We start from the raw sequence: 18,118 nt of genomic DNA on the forward strand, positions 1-18,118 counted from the left end.
CAGACACGTTAGACAGACAGACAGACAAACACGTTAGACAGACAGACAGACAGGCAGGTTCCACAGGCAGGCAGACAGGTTACACAGGCAGACAGACAGACGCGTTACACAGGCAGACAGACAGACACGTTACACAGGCAGACAGACAGACGCGTTACACAGGCAGACAGGCAGACGTGTTACACAGGCAGACAGGCAGACGCGTTACACAGACAGACAGACAGACAGACAGACAGACATGTTACACACACAGACAGACAGACAGACACGTTACACACACAGTCCAGGATAGGGTGGAGTGGGTCATGGCTGAGGCTCATTGTTGTCGAGGCGGTCAGGCTTCCTGTTGGAAGCAGGGAGGAGGCCCATCACCACAACACAGCTGTGACACGCGCATACACACAATCCAAGACACATATTGTTCTATTTTAGCATCCCTGTTCTCTTTCAAACTCCTACACGTCTTCTCCTGGTGTGGAAAAGCAGCACTTTCACACAATATTTACTCCATATGAGCAGAATCCAATAAAACGCTTTGATTAGAGACAGACCTCCACACAACCGCTTCCAGGTAATTATATGGTGTAGAACAACAATGACTTACACACTCTTATTCATTTACCATAGAAATCACCCTCCCCATTGTTCATATTCACAAACACAACCCAACTGTTTTGTACTACTTTGCCAAACAACAATAAAACAATAGTTTGAGGCACTTACGAGAAATCCTTTGTCTTAGTATTCTACTCTCTCATTTTAATTGAATTCAAATCAAATGAAATTGGCCTCCAAAGTGATGCAGCGGTCTAAGGCACAGCATCGCAGTGCTAGCTCCGTCCCTACAGATCCTGGTTCGATCCCAGGCTGTTTCGCAGCTGGCCGCGACCGGGAGTCCCATGAGGCGGCACACAATTGGCCCAGCGTTGTCCGGGTTAGGGGAGGGTTTGGCCTTGTCCCATCGCGCTCTAGCGACTCCTGTGGTGGGCCGGGGGCAGTGCACGCTGACATGGTCGCCAGGTGTACGGTGTTTCCTCCTCCGGGTTAAGCAGGCATTATGTCAAGAAGCAGTGTGGCTTGGCTGGGTTGTGTTTCGGAGGACGCACGGCTCTCAACCTTCGCCTCTCCCGAGTCCATACGGGAGTTGCAACGATGGGGCAAGCCTGTAACTACCAATTTGGATATCACGAAAATTTGGGAGAGAAAGGGGTCAAACAAAAGTTTATTGGTTGCGTACACAGATTTTCACATGTTGAAATGCTTGTGTTTCTAGCAGTGCAGCAATAAAATAAACAAATCAATCCACAAATAATCCCCCCAAAATAAGAAATATCAGAACGAGCAATGTCAAGAGACCAGAATATAAATATGTACTCAGACCCCTTGACATTTTCCCCATTTTGTTATGTTACAGTCTTGTTCTTAAATGGATTAAAACATTATTCAAGTGACCAGTGTTCAATGGCTCTCTGTACATAGGGCAGCAGTCTCAAAGGTGCCGGGTAGAGTACCCGGTGATAGCCGGCTAGTAACAGTGGCTAAGGTTCAGGTCAGGGTGCTGGGTGGAGGCCGGCTAGTGGGGACTAACAGTCTGATGACCTGGAGATAGAAGCTGTTTGATGCACCTGTACTGTATCCGCCTTCTATATGGTAACGGGGGTGAACAGACCGTGGCTCGGGTGGCTGAGCATTTCACTACAACCGCAATATCATCTGCTAAATATGTGTACGTGACCAATACGATTTGATTTGAGGTCCTTCTTGACATTCCTGTGACACCGGGTGCTGTAGATGTCCTGGAGGGCAGGCACGGTGCTCCGGGAGCTGTGTTGGGCTGACCGCACCACCCTCTGGAGAGCCCCATGGTTGAGGATGGCGCAACAGCCCAACAGGGTGCTCTCAATGGTGCATCTGTACAAATGTGTGAGGGTCTTCGGGGCCAAGTCAAATTTCTTCAGCCTCCTGAGGTTGAAGAGGTGCTGATTTGCCCGTCACCATGCTGTCTGTGTGAAGGAAGTGGAACTTTAAGCTTTTGACCCTCTCCACTGCGTCCCTGTCAATGTGCATGGGGCCGTGCTCCCTCTGATGTCTCCTGTGGTCTACGATCAGCTCCTTCCTTTTGTTGACGTTGAGGGAGAGGTTATTTTCCTGGCACCTCTCCGCCAGGTGTCTCACCTCCTTCCTGTCGGCCGTCTCATTGTTGGTAATCAGGCCTACCAATGTTGTGTTGTAAGCAAACTTGATGATTGAGTTTGAGATGTGTCATGGGTGAACAGGGAGTATAGGAGGGGGATGAGCACGCACCCCTGTGGGGGGCCCCGTGTTGATCAGCGTGGCAGAGTTCCGTCAGGACCCTGTTGCACAGGGAGGGGTCCAGCCCCAGGCCCCTGAGCTTAGTGATGAGATTGGAGGGCATTATAGTGTTAAAGACTGAGCTGTAAATGGCATTCTTACATAGGTATTCCTCTTGTCCATGTGGGATAGGGCAGTGAGCAGTGAAATGGCGATTGCGTCGCCCGTGGATCTGTTGGGACGATATGGGAATTGTAGTGGGTCTAGGATGTCGGGTAAGGTGGAGGTGAAATGGTCCTTAACTAGCTTCTCAAAGCACTTCATGACGACAGAAGCGAGGGCTACGAGGAAGTAGTCATTTAGTTCAGTTACCTTCGCTTTCTTGGGTACAGGAACAATAGTGGACAATCTTGACGTGAGTGGGGACAACCGACTGGGATATGGAGAGATTGAATATGTCCGTAAACACTCCAGCCAGCTGCTCTGAGGCAGCTGCTTGAGATGTTGTCTGGGCCGACAGCTCTGCAAGGGTTAAAACCACCATGGCTAATTTTGAGTTCCTGTCATCTCTATGGGGAAGCAGCCATTTTGCATTTAAGCCCTGTATTTGATTTCAGGCTTTGACTCAGTGGACTTTGGGCTGGTTTTCTTTAGAGCTGGACAACCATTGTCATCATACCGTGTCTCCAGCTCTAGATGAGTAATGTGGCCAGACAGTTGAAGGGTGTGTTCAACTCCCTCTTTTCTAGCCACCTTTACTTTCTAGCTCTCTAATCCTTATAATCCCTTTCTCCTCCCTCCCTATTTTTCCTTGCTCACCCTCTTTCTCCCGCACTCTTTCTCTTTGTTTCTCTCTTCTCTACCTCCTCCCTTTATCTCTGTATTTTGCTCTCCCTCACTCTCACCCCTCTCCCGCCTCCATCCCTCTCCCACCTCCCTCCTTCCCTCTCCCACCTCCCTCCTTCCCTCTCCCTCTTCTCTCTCTGGCTCAGGCGGTGGAGAGGGAGCAGGTGGACAGTATTCAACCCAAGCTGCAGCGCGTGAACGCGGTGGGCCAGGGCCTGATCCAGAGTGCAGCCAAACACACAGACACCCAGGCCCTGGAGCATGACCTAGAGACCACCAACCTCCGATGGAACTCCCTCAACAAGAGGGTATGTCTGTCTATCTGTCTGTCTGTAATGGTATGTCTGTGCTGATGTTTGTGTGTGCGCGTGCATGCTCTTGTCTGACTGACCTATGCATATTTATGTGTTGCGTTAGTTTGGCGTGTGCGACTGGAAGGATGGGTTTCTATGGAATCAGGTTTCTGGCTTTGCATGTATGCCTGTCCATGTCAACAGTCATTGTCCCCCTCACTCACTGAATTGTTCCTTGACCAGGTTGCAGAGCGCATTGCCCAGTTGCAGGAAGCCCTGTTGCATTGTGGGAAGTTCCAGGATGCCCTGGAGCCTCTTCTGAGCTGGCTGAGTGACACAGAGGACCTGGTAGCCAATCAGAAGCCCCCGTCCGCCGAATACAGAGTGGTCAAGGCCCAGATCCAGGAACAGAAGGTGAAGGGGGGGGGAGGGATGAGTGGAGAAAGGGATGATGGATGGCGTGAGGGATGAGTATCGAGGTGGAGAGAGCGATGGATTGAGGAACATATATTTTATTTTAATACTAAGTATTTTCCCTCTATCATATCATAATTATGATGGAGAATGTACTGGCCATTAGAGACATTTGGCTCCCTTATTTGGGTAAAATGAGCTTAATAACAACTTTTATTCATATATTTGCACTTGTATTTATTCATCGATAATAATAGAATTGGCTATTGGTGTTATTCAGTTGTCCTTATTTTCACATAGAAACATTTAACACATGAAAGGGGGAAACACCCACACACCTAATTATCTGAGTCTTTTGGAAGAGGAAAAGCCCAGTCTGCCAGTCTGCCAGTCTGCCAGTCTGGTTTGGCATACAACACACCAGTTCACAGAGATGACAGATCACAATGGTTTTTCAGAGGAACCGGAGAGGCAGAAAACACAATGCCTGCTCTCCCTGTTTCTGACACACTTCCCGTGTTTATGTGTCGAGGAGCACGGCGGATTCAGCCACTCCACTCAGTCATACGCGTTTACATCCGCCACTGAAAGTAGAGCCTCCGTGTGGGGGTCAGTGGAGAGGAAACTGGAGATGAGTGGCGTTTACCGGGGGCCCGTTCAACGTCACTGAATAGTTATGAATGGGTTCAGAAAGGGAACTACTGCCAAATTGAGCTACTACTCATAGTGAACGTCCTCAAAACACGAGTGGCTTGGTATTTGAGATAAGGTATTGTTGAGGAACACTACACTGGTATTGAATGTGAAGTATGTTTTAGCTTATCCTACCAACTGCTTGACGCATAAGTCCTAGAAGCAGCGACTCTTCTGGTCTGGAATATACCCCTAACTCTGGCATACATGCAGAACAAACATTATGATAGTTGGTATTATTTGTGGTGTTGAACAGGACCTTCGATCTACCTCATTTTCCAGCTGTTACAAAGACTACTGGACGACCGCAGAGCCACTTTTCAGATGATCCAGGGAGAGGGGGAGAGGATCGCAGCCACGGCCGAGACACAGGACAGAGACAAGATCCAGAAGCAGCTGGAGAGTCTGGGGGAGAGATGGGGCGAGCTGCTGGAGAAGGCCAGGGCGAGGTAAACGTAGCTTACTGCATTGGACGCGCTACACATAGGGCATTGATACAACCTGTCCTCCTTCATCATGGACATGCGCCACAGTCAGAGAAGACGTACACACTCAATACCACATTTTGAAGACTCTTACACACTCGTGGACACAAACACACACGAGTCTACCTGCGCATTACCGCTACTTCCGTACACAACCCACACATTCCTGACTATTTCGCATCGGACTGCTTATTAGGATCCACGATGAGACATTGATATACGAAGGCGACCCAAACACACTCTCCCTCCTCCTCTCCCCGCTGCAGGCAGTGCCAGTTGGAGGAGCTGCAGACGCTGGCACTCCAGTTCCACGAGGCGGTGGAGCCTCTCGGAGAGTGGCTGAGTGCCACCGAGAGACGCCTGAGCACCGCCGAGCCCATGGGAACCCAGACTTCCAAGATCACCCAGCAGATTACGAAACACAAGGTAACGTGGATGATGGTGTCACAAGGTAACGTGTCCCTCGCGATACATGGGTTGTGTTTAAGTCCCTGGATTGAAACTAGGGCGAGAAGAGGATGGTACCGGACTGACCAACTGGTTACTGTCCAATGAGCGAGAGAAAGGGAACCCCAAGCTCAACCATTTTCCCCTCATCGTGTTTGATATGATTTGATATGATTTCAATATTATATTTCATTGAACATTTTTTTTGTTCATGATTTTTTCGTTCTTGTAAGTTATCATGCATATTTAGCATTCATGGCCATTCCTTATGATTCATGGCCATTTCTTATGATTCATGGCCATTTCTTATGATTCATGGCCATTCCTTATGATTCATGGCCATTCCTTATGATTCATGGCCATTCCTTATGATTCATGGCCATTCCTTATGATTCATGGCCATTCCTTATGATTCATGGCCATTCCTTATGATTCATGGCCATTCCTTATGATTCATGGCCATTCCTTATGATTCATGGCCAATTCCTTATGATTCATGGCCATTCCTTATGATTCATGGCCATTCCTTATGATTCATGGCCATTCCTTATGATTCATGGCCATTCCTTATGATTCATGGCCATTCCTTATGATTCATGGCCATTCCTTATGATTCATGGCCATTCCTTATGATTCATGGCCATTCCTTATGATTCATGGCCATTCCTTATGATTCATGGCCATTCCTTATGATTCATGGCCATTCCTTATGATTCATGGCCATTCCTTATGATTCATGGCCATTCCTTATGATTCATGGCCATTCCTTATGATTCATGGCCATTCCTTATGATTCATGGCCATTCCTTATGATTCATGGCCATTCCTTATGATTCATGGCCATTCCTTATGATTCATGGCCATTCCTTATGATTCATGGCCATTCCTTATGATTCATGGCCAATTCCTTATGATTCATGGCCATTCCTTATGATTCATGGCCATTCCTTATGATTCATGGCCATTCCTTATGATTCATGGCCATTCCTTATGATTCATGGCCATTCCTTATGATTCATGGCCATTCCTTATGATTCATGGCCATTCCTTATGATTCATGGCCATTCCTTATGATTCATGGCCATTCCTTATGATTCATGGCCATTCCTTATGATTCATGGGCATTCCTTATGATTCATGGCCATTCCTTATGATTCATGGCCATTCCTTATGATTCATGGCCATTCCTTATGATTCATGGCCATTCCTTATGATTCATGGCCATTCCTTATGATTCATGGCCATTCCTTATGATTCATGGCCATTCCTTATGATTCATGGCCATTCCTTATGATTCATGGCCATTCCTTATGATTCATGGCCATTCCTTATGATTCATGGCCATTCCTTATGATTCATGGCCATTCCTTATGATTCATGGCCATTCCTTATGATTCATGGCCATTCCTTATGATTCATGGCCATTCCTTATGATTCATGGCCATTCCTTATGATTCATGGCCATTCCTTATGATTCATGGCCATTCCTTATGATTCATGGCCAATTCCTTATGATTCATGGCCAATTCCTTATGATTCATGGCCATTCCTTATGATTCATGGCCATTCCTTATGATTCATGGCCATTCCTTATGATTCATGGCCATTCCTTATGATTCATGGCCAATTCCTTATGATTCATGGCCAATTCCTTATGATTCATGGCCATTCCTTATGATTCATGGCCATTCCTTATGATTCATGGCCATTCCTTATGATTCATGGCCAATTCCTTATGATTCATGGCCATTCCTTATGATTCATGGCCATTCCTTATGATTCATGGCCATTCCTTATGATTCATGGCCATTCCTTATGATTCATGGCCATTCCTTATGATTCATGGGCATTCCTTATGATTCATGGCCATTCCTTATGATTCATGGCCATTCCTTATGATTCATGGCCATTCCTTATGATTCATGGCCATTCCTTATGATTCATGGCCATTCCTTATGATTCATGGCCATTCCTTATGATTCATGGGCATTCCTTATGATTCATGGGCATTCCTTATGATTCATGGCCATTCCTTATGATTCATGGCCATTCCTTATGATTCATGGCCATTCCTTATGATTCATGGCCATTCCTTATGATTCATGGCCATTCCTTATGATTCATGGCCATTCCTTATGATTCATGGCCATTCCTTATGATTCATGGCCATTCCTTATGATTCATGGCATTCCTTATGATTCATGGGCATTCCTTATGATTCATGGGCATTCCTTATGATTCATGGGCATTCCTTATGATTCATGGCCATTCCTTATGATTCATGGCCATTCCTTATGATTCATGGCCATTCCTTATGATTTCTCATCTGCATGCTCTCATTTTCTTTTATTTGTTGTTTTTCTTCTGTTCTCCCTCCTCTCTCCTTCACCCCCCCATCACCCTCTCCTCTCCACACACACCACCCCAGGCCGTCCAAGAGGCCGTCTCCTCTAGAGGAGCCGAGGTCGACCGCCTCCAGGCCCTCGGCCAATCCTTGGCGCCCCTCAGCTGCGCGGCCGACCGCGATTGGCTGGGGGAGCGCGTGGGGGCGGTGCGGCTAGGCCACTCGGAGCTCAGTGATTGGTGCCAACGCAGGGCCGTCATGCTGGAGCAGGCCCTGGCCAATGCCCAGCTGTTTGGGGAGGATGAGGTGGAGGTGCTCAACTGGCTGGCTGAGGTGGGCCAGCGGCTGGGACAGGTGTCGGTGCAGAGCTACCAGCCGGGGGTCCTCACCCAGCAGCACAAGCACACTCTGGTATGATACTCTGGTTTGGAGAGGGAGTAGCTATTCATTAACACACAGTGGTAGGGCACTACCGCAGGGAGTATTGGATTGGCTAATACTGTCTTGAGTCTCTATAGGGTGTTCATTCTATTTTCTCTCCTCTTCGCCCATCAGTCTCTGAATGAAGAGATAGTGAGCAGGAAGAAGCAGGTTGACCAGGCCATCAAGAACGGACAGGCCCTGCTCAAGCAAACCACAGGTACAGTACAATCTCGAACTCTGGATACTACGGGTTCTCCCTTCCCTGATTCTGGACCAGCTCTCCAGTAGCCCACTTCTAACCATCTCCATCACCAGCCAAAACAGCCAGGACTGTTCCTGGACCTGTCGTTATAAAGGCATATGATAACCACGGAGCCTGTCTTCCACTGACTCTTGGTCTGTTCTTTTACCCCCTTGTAGGTGAGGAGGTTCTGCTGATCCAGGAGAAGCTGGACGGTATCAAGTCTCGCTACGCCGAGATGACGGGCGGGAGCAGCAGAGCCCTCCGCACCCTGGAGCAGGCCCTGCAGCTGAGTACGCGATTCGCCAGCGCCCACGACGACCTCAACCACTGGCTGGACAAGGTGGAGGCGGAGCTCAACGTCATGGAGCCCGACGCCACGCCGACCTATCAGGATCGACAGAAGGTTTCCTTGACAGTTTATTACACATATATGCTGGGAATATGGAACATATTCTGTGCAAATAGAATCACAGTCTGATATTTCCAGATGTTCAGTGGTCATTTCAATTAATGACAACCATTGTTTCTTAAAGAATCCCTTGTTCCATAGCCCAACTGTTGCTTAAGTAGAACTTCTATCTTGAGTTGAAGATACTCAATCTGTGTGTGTGTGTGTGTGTGTGTCTCCCAGGAGCTGAAGTGTGTGTCAGCGGAGAAACGTCTGGTTTTGGACACGGTCAACGAGGTGGGCAATGCCCTCTTAGACCTGGTGCCCTGGCGTGCCCGCGAGGGTCTGGACCGCCTGGTGGCGGACGCCAACCAGCGCTACCGAACGGCGGCCGAGACCATCACCCAGCGGGTAAAGCTGGTACAGGCTGCCATCCAGAGGTCACAACAGGTACTGCAATGTGACAAAATCAAGTTTGAAAAGGGGTACACCGTTAGTACTTCACTGAGCACTGGCGGCGGAGTGCATTCAGGGTTCGTATTTACAGTGCATGATGGTGTTGATAGTTAGCGGTAGGGCTAAATGTAGAATTTCATGATTTGAACAGTTTTTATTTTCATGTCTTTGTTCTCTGGCTCTATGGTGTGTAGAAGTCATTCATGAGGTTTCTGCACCCGTTGTCAACAAGAGGATGATGCGAATGTTTGTGGCATTTCCCCTCTTCTCTTGGCGTGAGGAGGCTGTGTGTAATGCTAACCAGCTAACGCTACTGTGATTGCTAAGTAACGCATCATTCTCTCAGTCAGTATGGGGAGGCTGAGTGTGCCGGTGCTAACTGTGTGTATCTCTCTGTGCCTCAGTATGAGGAGGCGGTGGACGCGGAGCTGACCTGGGCTGGGGAGACGGAGAGGAAGCTATCCTCCCTGGGTCCTCTGAGTCTGGAGCCTGACGTCACCGTGGCCCAGCTACAGGTCCAGAGGGCCTTCAATATCGACATCATCCGACACAAAGACACCGTGGACCAGCTACTCCACACCAGGGACGACATTCTGGAGACGTGCAGCGACCAGCAGAGAGACGCTCTGGTGGTGAGGAGAGATGGATGAAGGGGGAGGGGAGAGTGAAAGAGGACAGAGAAATGCAGGGAGTTCAAGAGAAGGGTTAAAGGCTTCCAAACAGACCAAGAGGACTTTTGTAACATATAAGCAATGACCAATTCAAGAAAAGTTAATTCACAGAAAAATCAAACAACATGGTAGACGTTTTATTATGGTATTGTTAAATATTATAAACAAGGAGGGAAATATTGTGTTTTGGGCTCGATATATAAATAGGCAAATACTCTTGTATTTTTGTGCTTGAAGTAAAACAGAACAACAATAGTACACAAAATAGAAAATATTCCAGTGAGTTTTGCCGAGTTACCAAATGAGAACCGTTCTATACCCCTCTCTCTCCTCAGGAGAAGACTGACTCCCTGTCTGCCCGCTACGAGGCGGTGAGCCAGCAGCACCAGGAGCGATTCTCAGCCCTGGAGCAGGCCCAGGTCCTGGTGGCCCGTTTCTGGGAGACCCAGGAGGACCTGGAGCCCTGGCTGGGGGAGACGGAGACACTTATCGCCCAGCTGCCCCCACCCGCCATCGACACTGAGGCCCTGCGTCTACAACAGGAACAGATGAGGGTGAGGAGAGAGATGGGTGGGAGGAGAGGCAGACGGGGGAGGAGAGGGAGTAGTGGGATGGGAGTAGGCTCTAAGTGCTGTATTTGAACTAATGTCCCTGTGAAAAAGATGTATCATGTCGAGTTAGTTCCTAGCACTTCTACTTTTTATCATTTCCCTTTTTCATTTCTCCCTCTCTTTCTCTGTCTGTGTGGAACTCGGACTCTACCACTCTTTCTATCACACTATCCATCACCCTCCTTCCTTATTCGCCACTCTTTCTGCCTCTCCTTTTTCCCTCTCTCCCTCCCCTCCCTCCCTCTTCCAGCTCCTGAGGGAGTCCATAGCAGAGCACAAGCCCCACATCGACAAGCTGCTGAAGATCGGCCCCCAGCTGGCCGCTCTGAGTCACCAGGAGGGGGCCACGGTGAAGCAGCGCTACAGCGACGCCGAGAAACGCTACGTGGCCATCAAGGAGGTCGTCAAGGGTCGCGCCACCACCCTGGATGAGGCTGTGTCTCAGTCTGCGCAGGTATGGTTACGTGAAGTGAATTTGAAATCGGTGTCAGGTGTCGAAGCTTGTGTCTACTGATTGCTGCCCCAATACAACCGAACTACGGCATCCATATGAGGAAAACAAATGACTTCTTTATATGGATGCCGTAAGCCGTGTTGTATCCGTATTTGGAAGTCTTCAGATTTCCTAATCTGGATGCCATACTTACAAGCTAGCTGCTAATGGCATGATGCGGTCATTGTGCACTTCCCCTCCTCTTCCACTAGAGGGTGGTATGATATTAGGCATTGGGTGTAGTGATATTTCTGGGAATGATGCTCAAACTAGGATGGCGTACTGGACTCCTTACTTGGAACTGTGTTTTGGCACTTTATGCTAATTTCCATAAAAGGAATGGAAGAGAACCTATTATTGAGCTCCAAGAAGTGGTGGTAGTAGCAGCAGTAGCAGTAGTCGCTATTTGCTAAACTACACAGCTTCTTGCTACGCTTGTAGTAAAAAAACAAAATGGTTACATACAACTCGCTTTTCCTATTTCTATTTCCATAAGTAACATTCACATTTTATTTCAATAGTTCTCTTGTCAAATGCTCTCTCATAACACCTAATTTCATAAATCATGAGCCACCATTGATTATCGCTGAGGGCGAAGCTGATTGTTGCTGCTGTTGATATCGCTTGGCCAGAGTGTGTGCATGTCATTGATCTAACACAATGTGTTGTTTCTCCACCCCCCCCCCCCCCCTTCCCTAATGGACCATATCATCCACTCCTCCTCTCTATGCATCCCTCTCTCTCTCTTTTTATCCCTCCAAAAACGACCAACCTCTCCTCTATTCCTCCCTTGTGCCTTACATTTCCCCCTCTCCTTGCACCCTCCCTTCCCTCCATCCCTCCCTCCCTGGTTTGCTCCATCCCTCCATCCCGCCCTCTCACTCATTGTGGATGTGCTGTATGTGTTGACCCATTTCCTCCATCCGTCGTCACTTCTCACGGCAATCACCCAGCTGGTAGAGGTAAGACCACCGACTGACCACAACGTGACTTAGTAACCATAGTACTGACACACCAAATGGCACAACTTGCAGAAATGTGTTTGTTAGTTACTAGACTTTTTTCCCTGCGTGAACCTTGTGTCTAGACTTAAAACAACCCGCCATAACTCCCAAGTATACTTTGTCCAATGCCTCGCCTCTTTCCCAATTAGTGTGTTTTGATACATTTGGCAATTGGCAACTCTAGGTTTGCCCTTCTTCTCTCTTCCGGTCCACGTTACCCATTTTGACATTGCTCAAATGCAGTTATTAACCAAAAACATCCATATAAGCTTTATCAGCAACCACTTAGTGAGGCTGTGGCAATGTGTGCTGACTGAAGGTTGGGCACCCTATTCCTAACTAAGTCAACTTCATTCATGTCTAGTAAGTACCTCTACAGTACTCCCGCATCTCATGCCTCTCCAAGTATCCAAAATTGCATGGTATTTTTTTGGTAAGATCTCTGCATTTTCAAAATGTCACCGCTCCCCTCCGTATGCATTATAATAAGAAAACGTCCTTAGTCTCTGCATGGTAAATCCTCTGCCGTGGTCGTACAGTATTTACTGCCATACAACCTCTGCAGAAGTCAGGGCATTCAGGCCTATTGAGCTTCGGCAAGAGCTGTTGTGAAGGAAGTTGTCAAGGAAGTGAGTTTGTGTTTATAGAAGACCTCCCGCCCCCACCTACCGTCAACCAATCATGTCAGTGCGGCACTTAACGGGAGCCCTCTGCATTGTTACAAATACTGTGAGGCGCACAGCATCGCCGTACGGAGCTCGATTTGGCCTCCGGAGGCTCCGCGATGGCATCACACCCTCCGTACGGAGCCTCCGGACGGCGTTGAGCCGAAATTATCGATTAGCCGCGCTACCCACCTCCTCTTCTTAAACCTTGACCCTCTCTCTTCTCCTCCCAGTTCCACGACAAGATGGATCCCCTGCTGGAGACCCTGGAAGGGGCCGTGCAGCGCCTCCGATCCCCTCCTCCTGTGGCAGCGGAGGCAGATAAGATCCGGGAGCAGCTGGCCGACCACAAGGCAACAGGGCTGGAGCTGGACAAACTGCTGCCCTCCTTCTCGGCCCTGTGTGCCCGCGGCGAGGAGCTCATCAGTAGAGCAGCCCACGACGACCCTGCCGCTCAGGGTGAGTGCCTGAAAACGCACAGAGAGAGAGAGACCTTACGTGTACTGTGTACACACTAACATCACATACGTCACACACACTCGTACGCAATGAGAGGCTGTTACTCATAAGAGCGGCAGGCACCTTGGACTTGAAGAGCATTGGGCCTGTAACCGAAAGGTCGCTGGTTCAAAACCCAAAGCCGATTAGGTGAAAATCTGTTGTTTTGCCCTTGAGCAAGGCACTTAGCCCTAATTGCTCCTGTAAGTCACTCTGGATAAGAGCGTCAGCTCAATGACTCCAATAAAAGGAGAGTGACCAAAACAATGCATGCTCACATCGACACAGTACTACAATGATCCCACTGACAAACCTGATTGGTCTCATCAATTATTTATTTTTTTTTAAATAAAAAAAACACAGACGCCCAGAAACACAAAGGCGCAGATTCACAAACGCGTGACCTTTTTGATCACTCCCAGCACACATGGTGATACGGCACAAATGGCGACTGCCCCCGCCTCAAAGTCCTCCAGCTTTGACACGCCCCGTCCGCATCCATTTGTCAGCACACCACTTCATAACTATGAATGAGTGCTCTGTGCAGTGGTAGTGGGAGTGTAGCCCACTGACTGGCTGTAAAATACCATTTTTTGAGAGCTAGTCTCTAGATGGCCATGCTAGAAGGGACAAAATCAGCAATAACATCATCAATTCTAAGCTATTTGTCGTAATGGTTCGGTTCAGGGCTGCAATAATGAATAATAACTCGTCTTCGTATCATTCCTCCGTCCATCTCCACATAGCTAATCGCATATAGTGACAACTCTATCCTTTCGAGCGTGGAAAAATAACACCACGCTTCCCGATTCATCTCTCCCACCGCCCTCTTTCCCCCTCCCAGCCGTGCGTTCCCGTCTGCTGCGCCTTCGCTCCCTGTGGGATGAGATCCGGCAGAGGGCTGAGGAACGGGAAGGGAAGCTGACGGACGTCTTGGACCTGGCTGGGAAGTTCTGGGCCGACATGGCGGCGCTACTGAGCACGCTCCGTGACTCGCAGGACATCGTCAGGGAGCTGGAGGATCCCGGGGTGGACCCCTCACTCATCAAACAGCAGATAGAGGCTGCAGAGGTATGTGTGGAGAGGGGGATGGCGGGTTACTGGGAGAGAGGAGGGTAGAGGTACGTGTGGAGAGGGGGATGGAGGGTTACTGGGAGAGAGGAGGGTAGAGGTACGTGTGGAGAGGGGGATGGAGGGTTACTGGGAGAGAGGAGGGTAGAGGTATGTGTGGAGAGGGGGATGGAGGGTTACTGAGAGAGGGGAGAGGGGGATGGAGGGTTACTGAGAGAGAGGAGGGTAGAGGTATGTGTGGAGAGGGGGATGGAAGGTTACTGAGAGAGGAGGGTAGAGGTATGTGTGGAGAGGGGGATGGAGGGTTACTGAGAGAGGGGAGAGGGGGGTGGAGGGTTACTGAGAGAGAGGAGGGTAGAGGTATGTGTGGAGAGGTGGATGGAGGGTTACTGAGAGAGAGGAGGGTAGAGGTATGTGTGGAAAGGGGGATGGAAGGTTACTGAGAGAGAGGAGGGTAGAGGTATGTGTGGAGAGGTGGATGGAGGGTTACTGAGAGAGAGGAGGGTAGAGGTATGTGTGGAGAGGTGGATGGAGGGTTAATGGGAGAGAGGAGGGTAGAGGTACGTGTGGAGAGGGGGATGGAAAATTACTGAGAGAGTGGAGAGGGGGATGGAGGGTTACTGAGAGAGAGGAGGGTAGAGGTATGTGTGGAGAGGGGGATGGAGGGTTACTGAGAGAGGGGAGAGGGGGATGGAGGGTTACTGAGAGAGAGGAGGGTAGAGGTATGTGTGGAGAGGGAGATGGAGGGTTACTGAGAGAGGGGAGAGGGGGGTGGAGGGTTACTGAGAAAGAGGAGGGTAGAGGTATGTGTGGAGAGGGGGATGGAGGGTTACTGGGAGAGAGGAGGGTAGAGGTATGTGTGGAGAGGGGGATGGAGGGTTACTGAGAGAGAGGAGGGTAGAGGTATGTGTGGAGAGGGGGATGGAGGGTTACTGAGAGAGGGGAGAGGGGGATGGAGGGTTACTGAGAGAGAGGAGGGTAGAGGTATGTGTGGAGAGGGGGATGGAGGGTTACTGAGAGAGAGGAGGGTAGAGGTATGTGTGGAGAGGGGGATGGAGGGTTACTGAGAGAGAGGAGGATGGAGGGTTACTGAGAGAGAGGAGGGTAGAGGTATGTGTGGAGAGGGGGGTGGAGGGTTACTGAGAGAGAGGAGCGGAGGAAGGGGATAATGGTTATAGAAAGACTGGGAGTGGAAGAAAAAGATACGGAGGCATAGAGCATGTTTGTAGCAACAATATTTCATTCGCCAAGACCCCTCGACTTTTTCTACATTTTGTTACTTTACTGCCAACAATCTTCACACAATACTCCAATACTCCACAATGACAAAACGAAAACAGGTTTTTAGACATTTTTGCAAGTATTCAGACCCTTTGCAATGAGACTGGAAATGTAGCTGTTTCCATTGATCATCCTTGAGATGTTTCTACAACTTAATTGGAGTCCACCTGTGGTAAATTATATTGATTGGACGTGATTTGGAAAGGCACACACCTGTCTATATAAGGTGCCAGAGTTGACAGTGCATGTCAGAGAAAAAACCAAGCCATGAGGTCGAAGGAATTGTCCGTAGAGCTCCGAGACAGGATTGTGTCGAGGCACAGATCTGGGGAAGGGTAAGATAACATTTCTGCAGCACTGAAGGTCCGTAAGAACACAGTGACCTCCATTATTCTTAAATGGAAGAAGCTTAGAGCCACCAAGACTCTTCCTAGAGCTGGCCGCCCAGCCAAACTGAGCAATCGGAGAAGGGCCTTGGTCAGGGAAGTGACCAAGAACCTGATGGTCACAGAGTTCCTCTGTGGAGATGGGAGAACCTTCCAGACGGACAACCATCTATGCAGCACTCCACTAAGCAGGCTTTTATGGAAGAGTGGCCAGACGGAAGCCACTCCTCAGTAAAAGGCACATGACAGCCCGCTTGGAGTTTGCCAAAAGGCACCCAAAGACTCTGAAACCATGAGGAACAAGATTCTCTGGTGTGATGAAACCAAGATTGAACTCTTTGGCCTGAATTCCAAGCAACACGTCTGGATTAAACCTGGCACCATCCCTACGGTGAAGCATGGTGGTGGCAGCATCATGCTGTGGGGATGTTTTTCAGTGGCAGGAACTGGGTGACAGGTGACAGGATTGAGTGAAAAATGAACGGAGCAAAGTACAGGGAGATCCTTGATGAAAACCTGCTCCAGAGCACTCAGAACCTCAGACTAGGGAAAAGGTTCACCTTCCAACAGGACAACGACCCTAAGCACACAGCCAAGACAACGTAAGAGTGGCTTCGAGACAAGTCTCTGAATGTCCTTGAGTGGCCCAGCCACAGCCCAGACTTGAACCCGATCAAACATTTCTGGAGAAACCTGAAAATAGCTGTGCAGCGACGCTCCCCATCCAACCTGACAGAGCTTGAGAGGATCAGCAGAGGAGAATGGAAGAAACTCCCCAAATACAGGTGTGCTGAGCTTGTAGCGTCATACCCTAGAAGATTCGAGGCTGTAATCGCTGCCAAAGGTTCAACGAAGTACTGAGTAAAGGGTCTGAATACTTATGTAAATGTGATATTTCACTTTTTATTTTGAAAGCATTTGCATAATGTTCTGAAAAACCTGTTTATGTTTTGTCATTATGGGGTATTTTGTGTAGATTGGTGAGGGGGAAAATAATGAAGTCAATTTTCGAATGCTTCAACGTGACAAAATGTGGCCTGAGTCAAGGGGTCTGAATGCTTTCCAAATGCACTGTACAAGGAAAGCATAGCAAGATATTCAGACGTTCAAATATGGAGGAATAAAGGCTTTTGAGGTAGAATATATATGGGAGAAAACAGCACCGTGGGGGGTAAGACAAAGAGAGTATATTAAGGAGTAGTGAAGATAGAGGAGACGTAAAGGAATGATGCTAGCATGTTAGTAGCTATGTATTTACTGTAGCAGTGGTGTAAAGTAACCAAGTAAAAAATACTTTGCAGTACTACTTATGTATTTTCGGGGGGTATCTGTACTTTACTTTAGGATTTATATTTCGGACAACTTTTACTCCACTACATTCCTAAAGGAAATATATACTTTTTTTACAATTGATGCTTCTGCTAATTCTCCCATACTGTACATTTCCTCTGACACCCAATAAAAAAGTACTCTTACGAATGCTTAGCAGAACAGGAAAATGGTCCAATGCACACACTTATCAAGAGAACACATGGTCATTCCTACTGCCTCTGATCTGGCGGACTCACTAAACACAAATGCTTGGTTTGTAAATGATGTCTGAGTGTTGGAGTGTGCCCCTGGCTATCCGTAAATAAATATAAAATAATAATAATGGTGCTGTCTGGTTTGCTTAATATAAGGAATTTGAAAGGATTTATCGAAATTACTTTTGGAACTTAAGTAGATTTGTGTATTGTCTTGTACTTTTGATACTTAAACCCTCACATTTGGTGGAGATTGGCTCATAAGGAGAGGGCCACATTTGGTGGAGATTGGCTCATAAGGAGAGGGCCACATTTGGTGGAGATTGGATCATAAGGAGAGGGCCACATTTGGTGGAGATTGGCTCATAAGGAGAGGGCCACATTTGGTGGAGATTGGCTCATAAGGAGAGGGCCACATTTGGTGGAGATTGGCTCATAAGGAGAATGCCACATTTGGTGGAGATTGGCTCATAAGGAGAGGGCCACATTTGGTGGAGATTGGCTCATAAGGAGAGGGCCACATTTGGTGGAGATTGGCTCATAAGGAGAGGGCCACATTTGGTGGAGATTGGCTCATAAGGAGAGGG

At 48.4% G+C, this 18,118-nt stretch overlaps 1 protein-coding gene across 3 annotated transcripts in view; it reads left to right on the top strand.

Moving 5' to 3' along the window:
• Positions 1-18,118, top strand: part of LOC139373416 (microtubule-actin cross-linking factor 1, isoforms 1/2/3/4/5-like) — a 283,532-nt gene that overhangs the window by 242,338 nt on the left and 23,076 nt on the right. For all 3 annotated transcript variants that reach the window (XM_071113888.1, XM_071113886.1, XM_071113887.1), the window contains 13 exons: positions 3,285-3,446; positions 3,675-3,845; positions 4,821-4,987; positions 5,290-5,449; positions 7,899-8,225; positions 8,370-8,454; positions 8,658-8,884; positions 9,113-9,319; positions 9,730-9,957; positions 10,332-10,550; positions 10,858-11,061; positions 13,003-13,228; positions 14,112-14,338. In XM_071113888.1, the coding sequence (XP_070969989.1) occupies positions 3,285-3,446; positions 3,675-3,845; positions 4,821-4,987; positions 5,290-5,449; positions 7,899-8,225; positions 8,370-8,454; positions 8,658-8,884; positions 9,113-9,319; positions 9,730-9,957; positions 10,332-10,550; positions 10,858-11,061; positions 13,003-13,228; positions 14,112-14,338 (2,610 nt within the window). The remainder of the gene's footprint in view (positions 1-3,284; positions 3,447-3,674; positions 3,846-4,820; positions 4,988-5,289; positions 5,450-7,898; positions 8,226-8,369; positions 8,455-8,657; positions 8,885-9,112; positions 9,320-9,729; positions 9,958-10,331; positions 10,551-10,857; positions 11,062-13,002; positions 13,229-14,111; positions 14,339-18,118) is intronic.

Source organism: Oncorhynchus clarkii, chromosome 18, assembly GCF_045791955.1.
Source record: "Oncorhynchus clarkii lewisi isolate Uvic-CL-2024 chromosome 18, UVic_Ocla_1.0, whole genome shotgun sequence".
Lineage (NCBI taxonomy): Eukaryota > Metazoa > Chordata > Actinopteri > Salmoniformes > Salmonidae > Oncorhynchus > Oncorhynchus clarkii.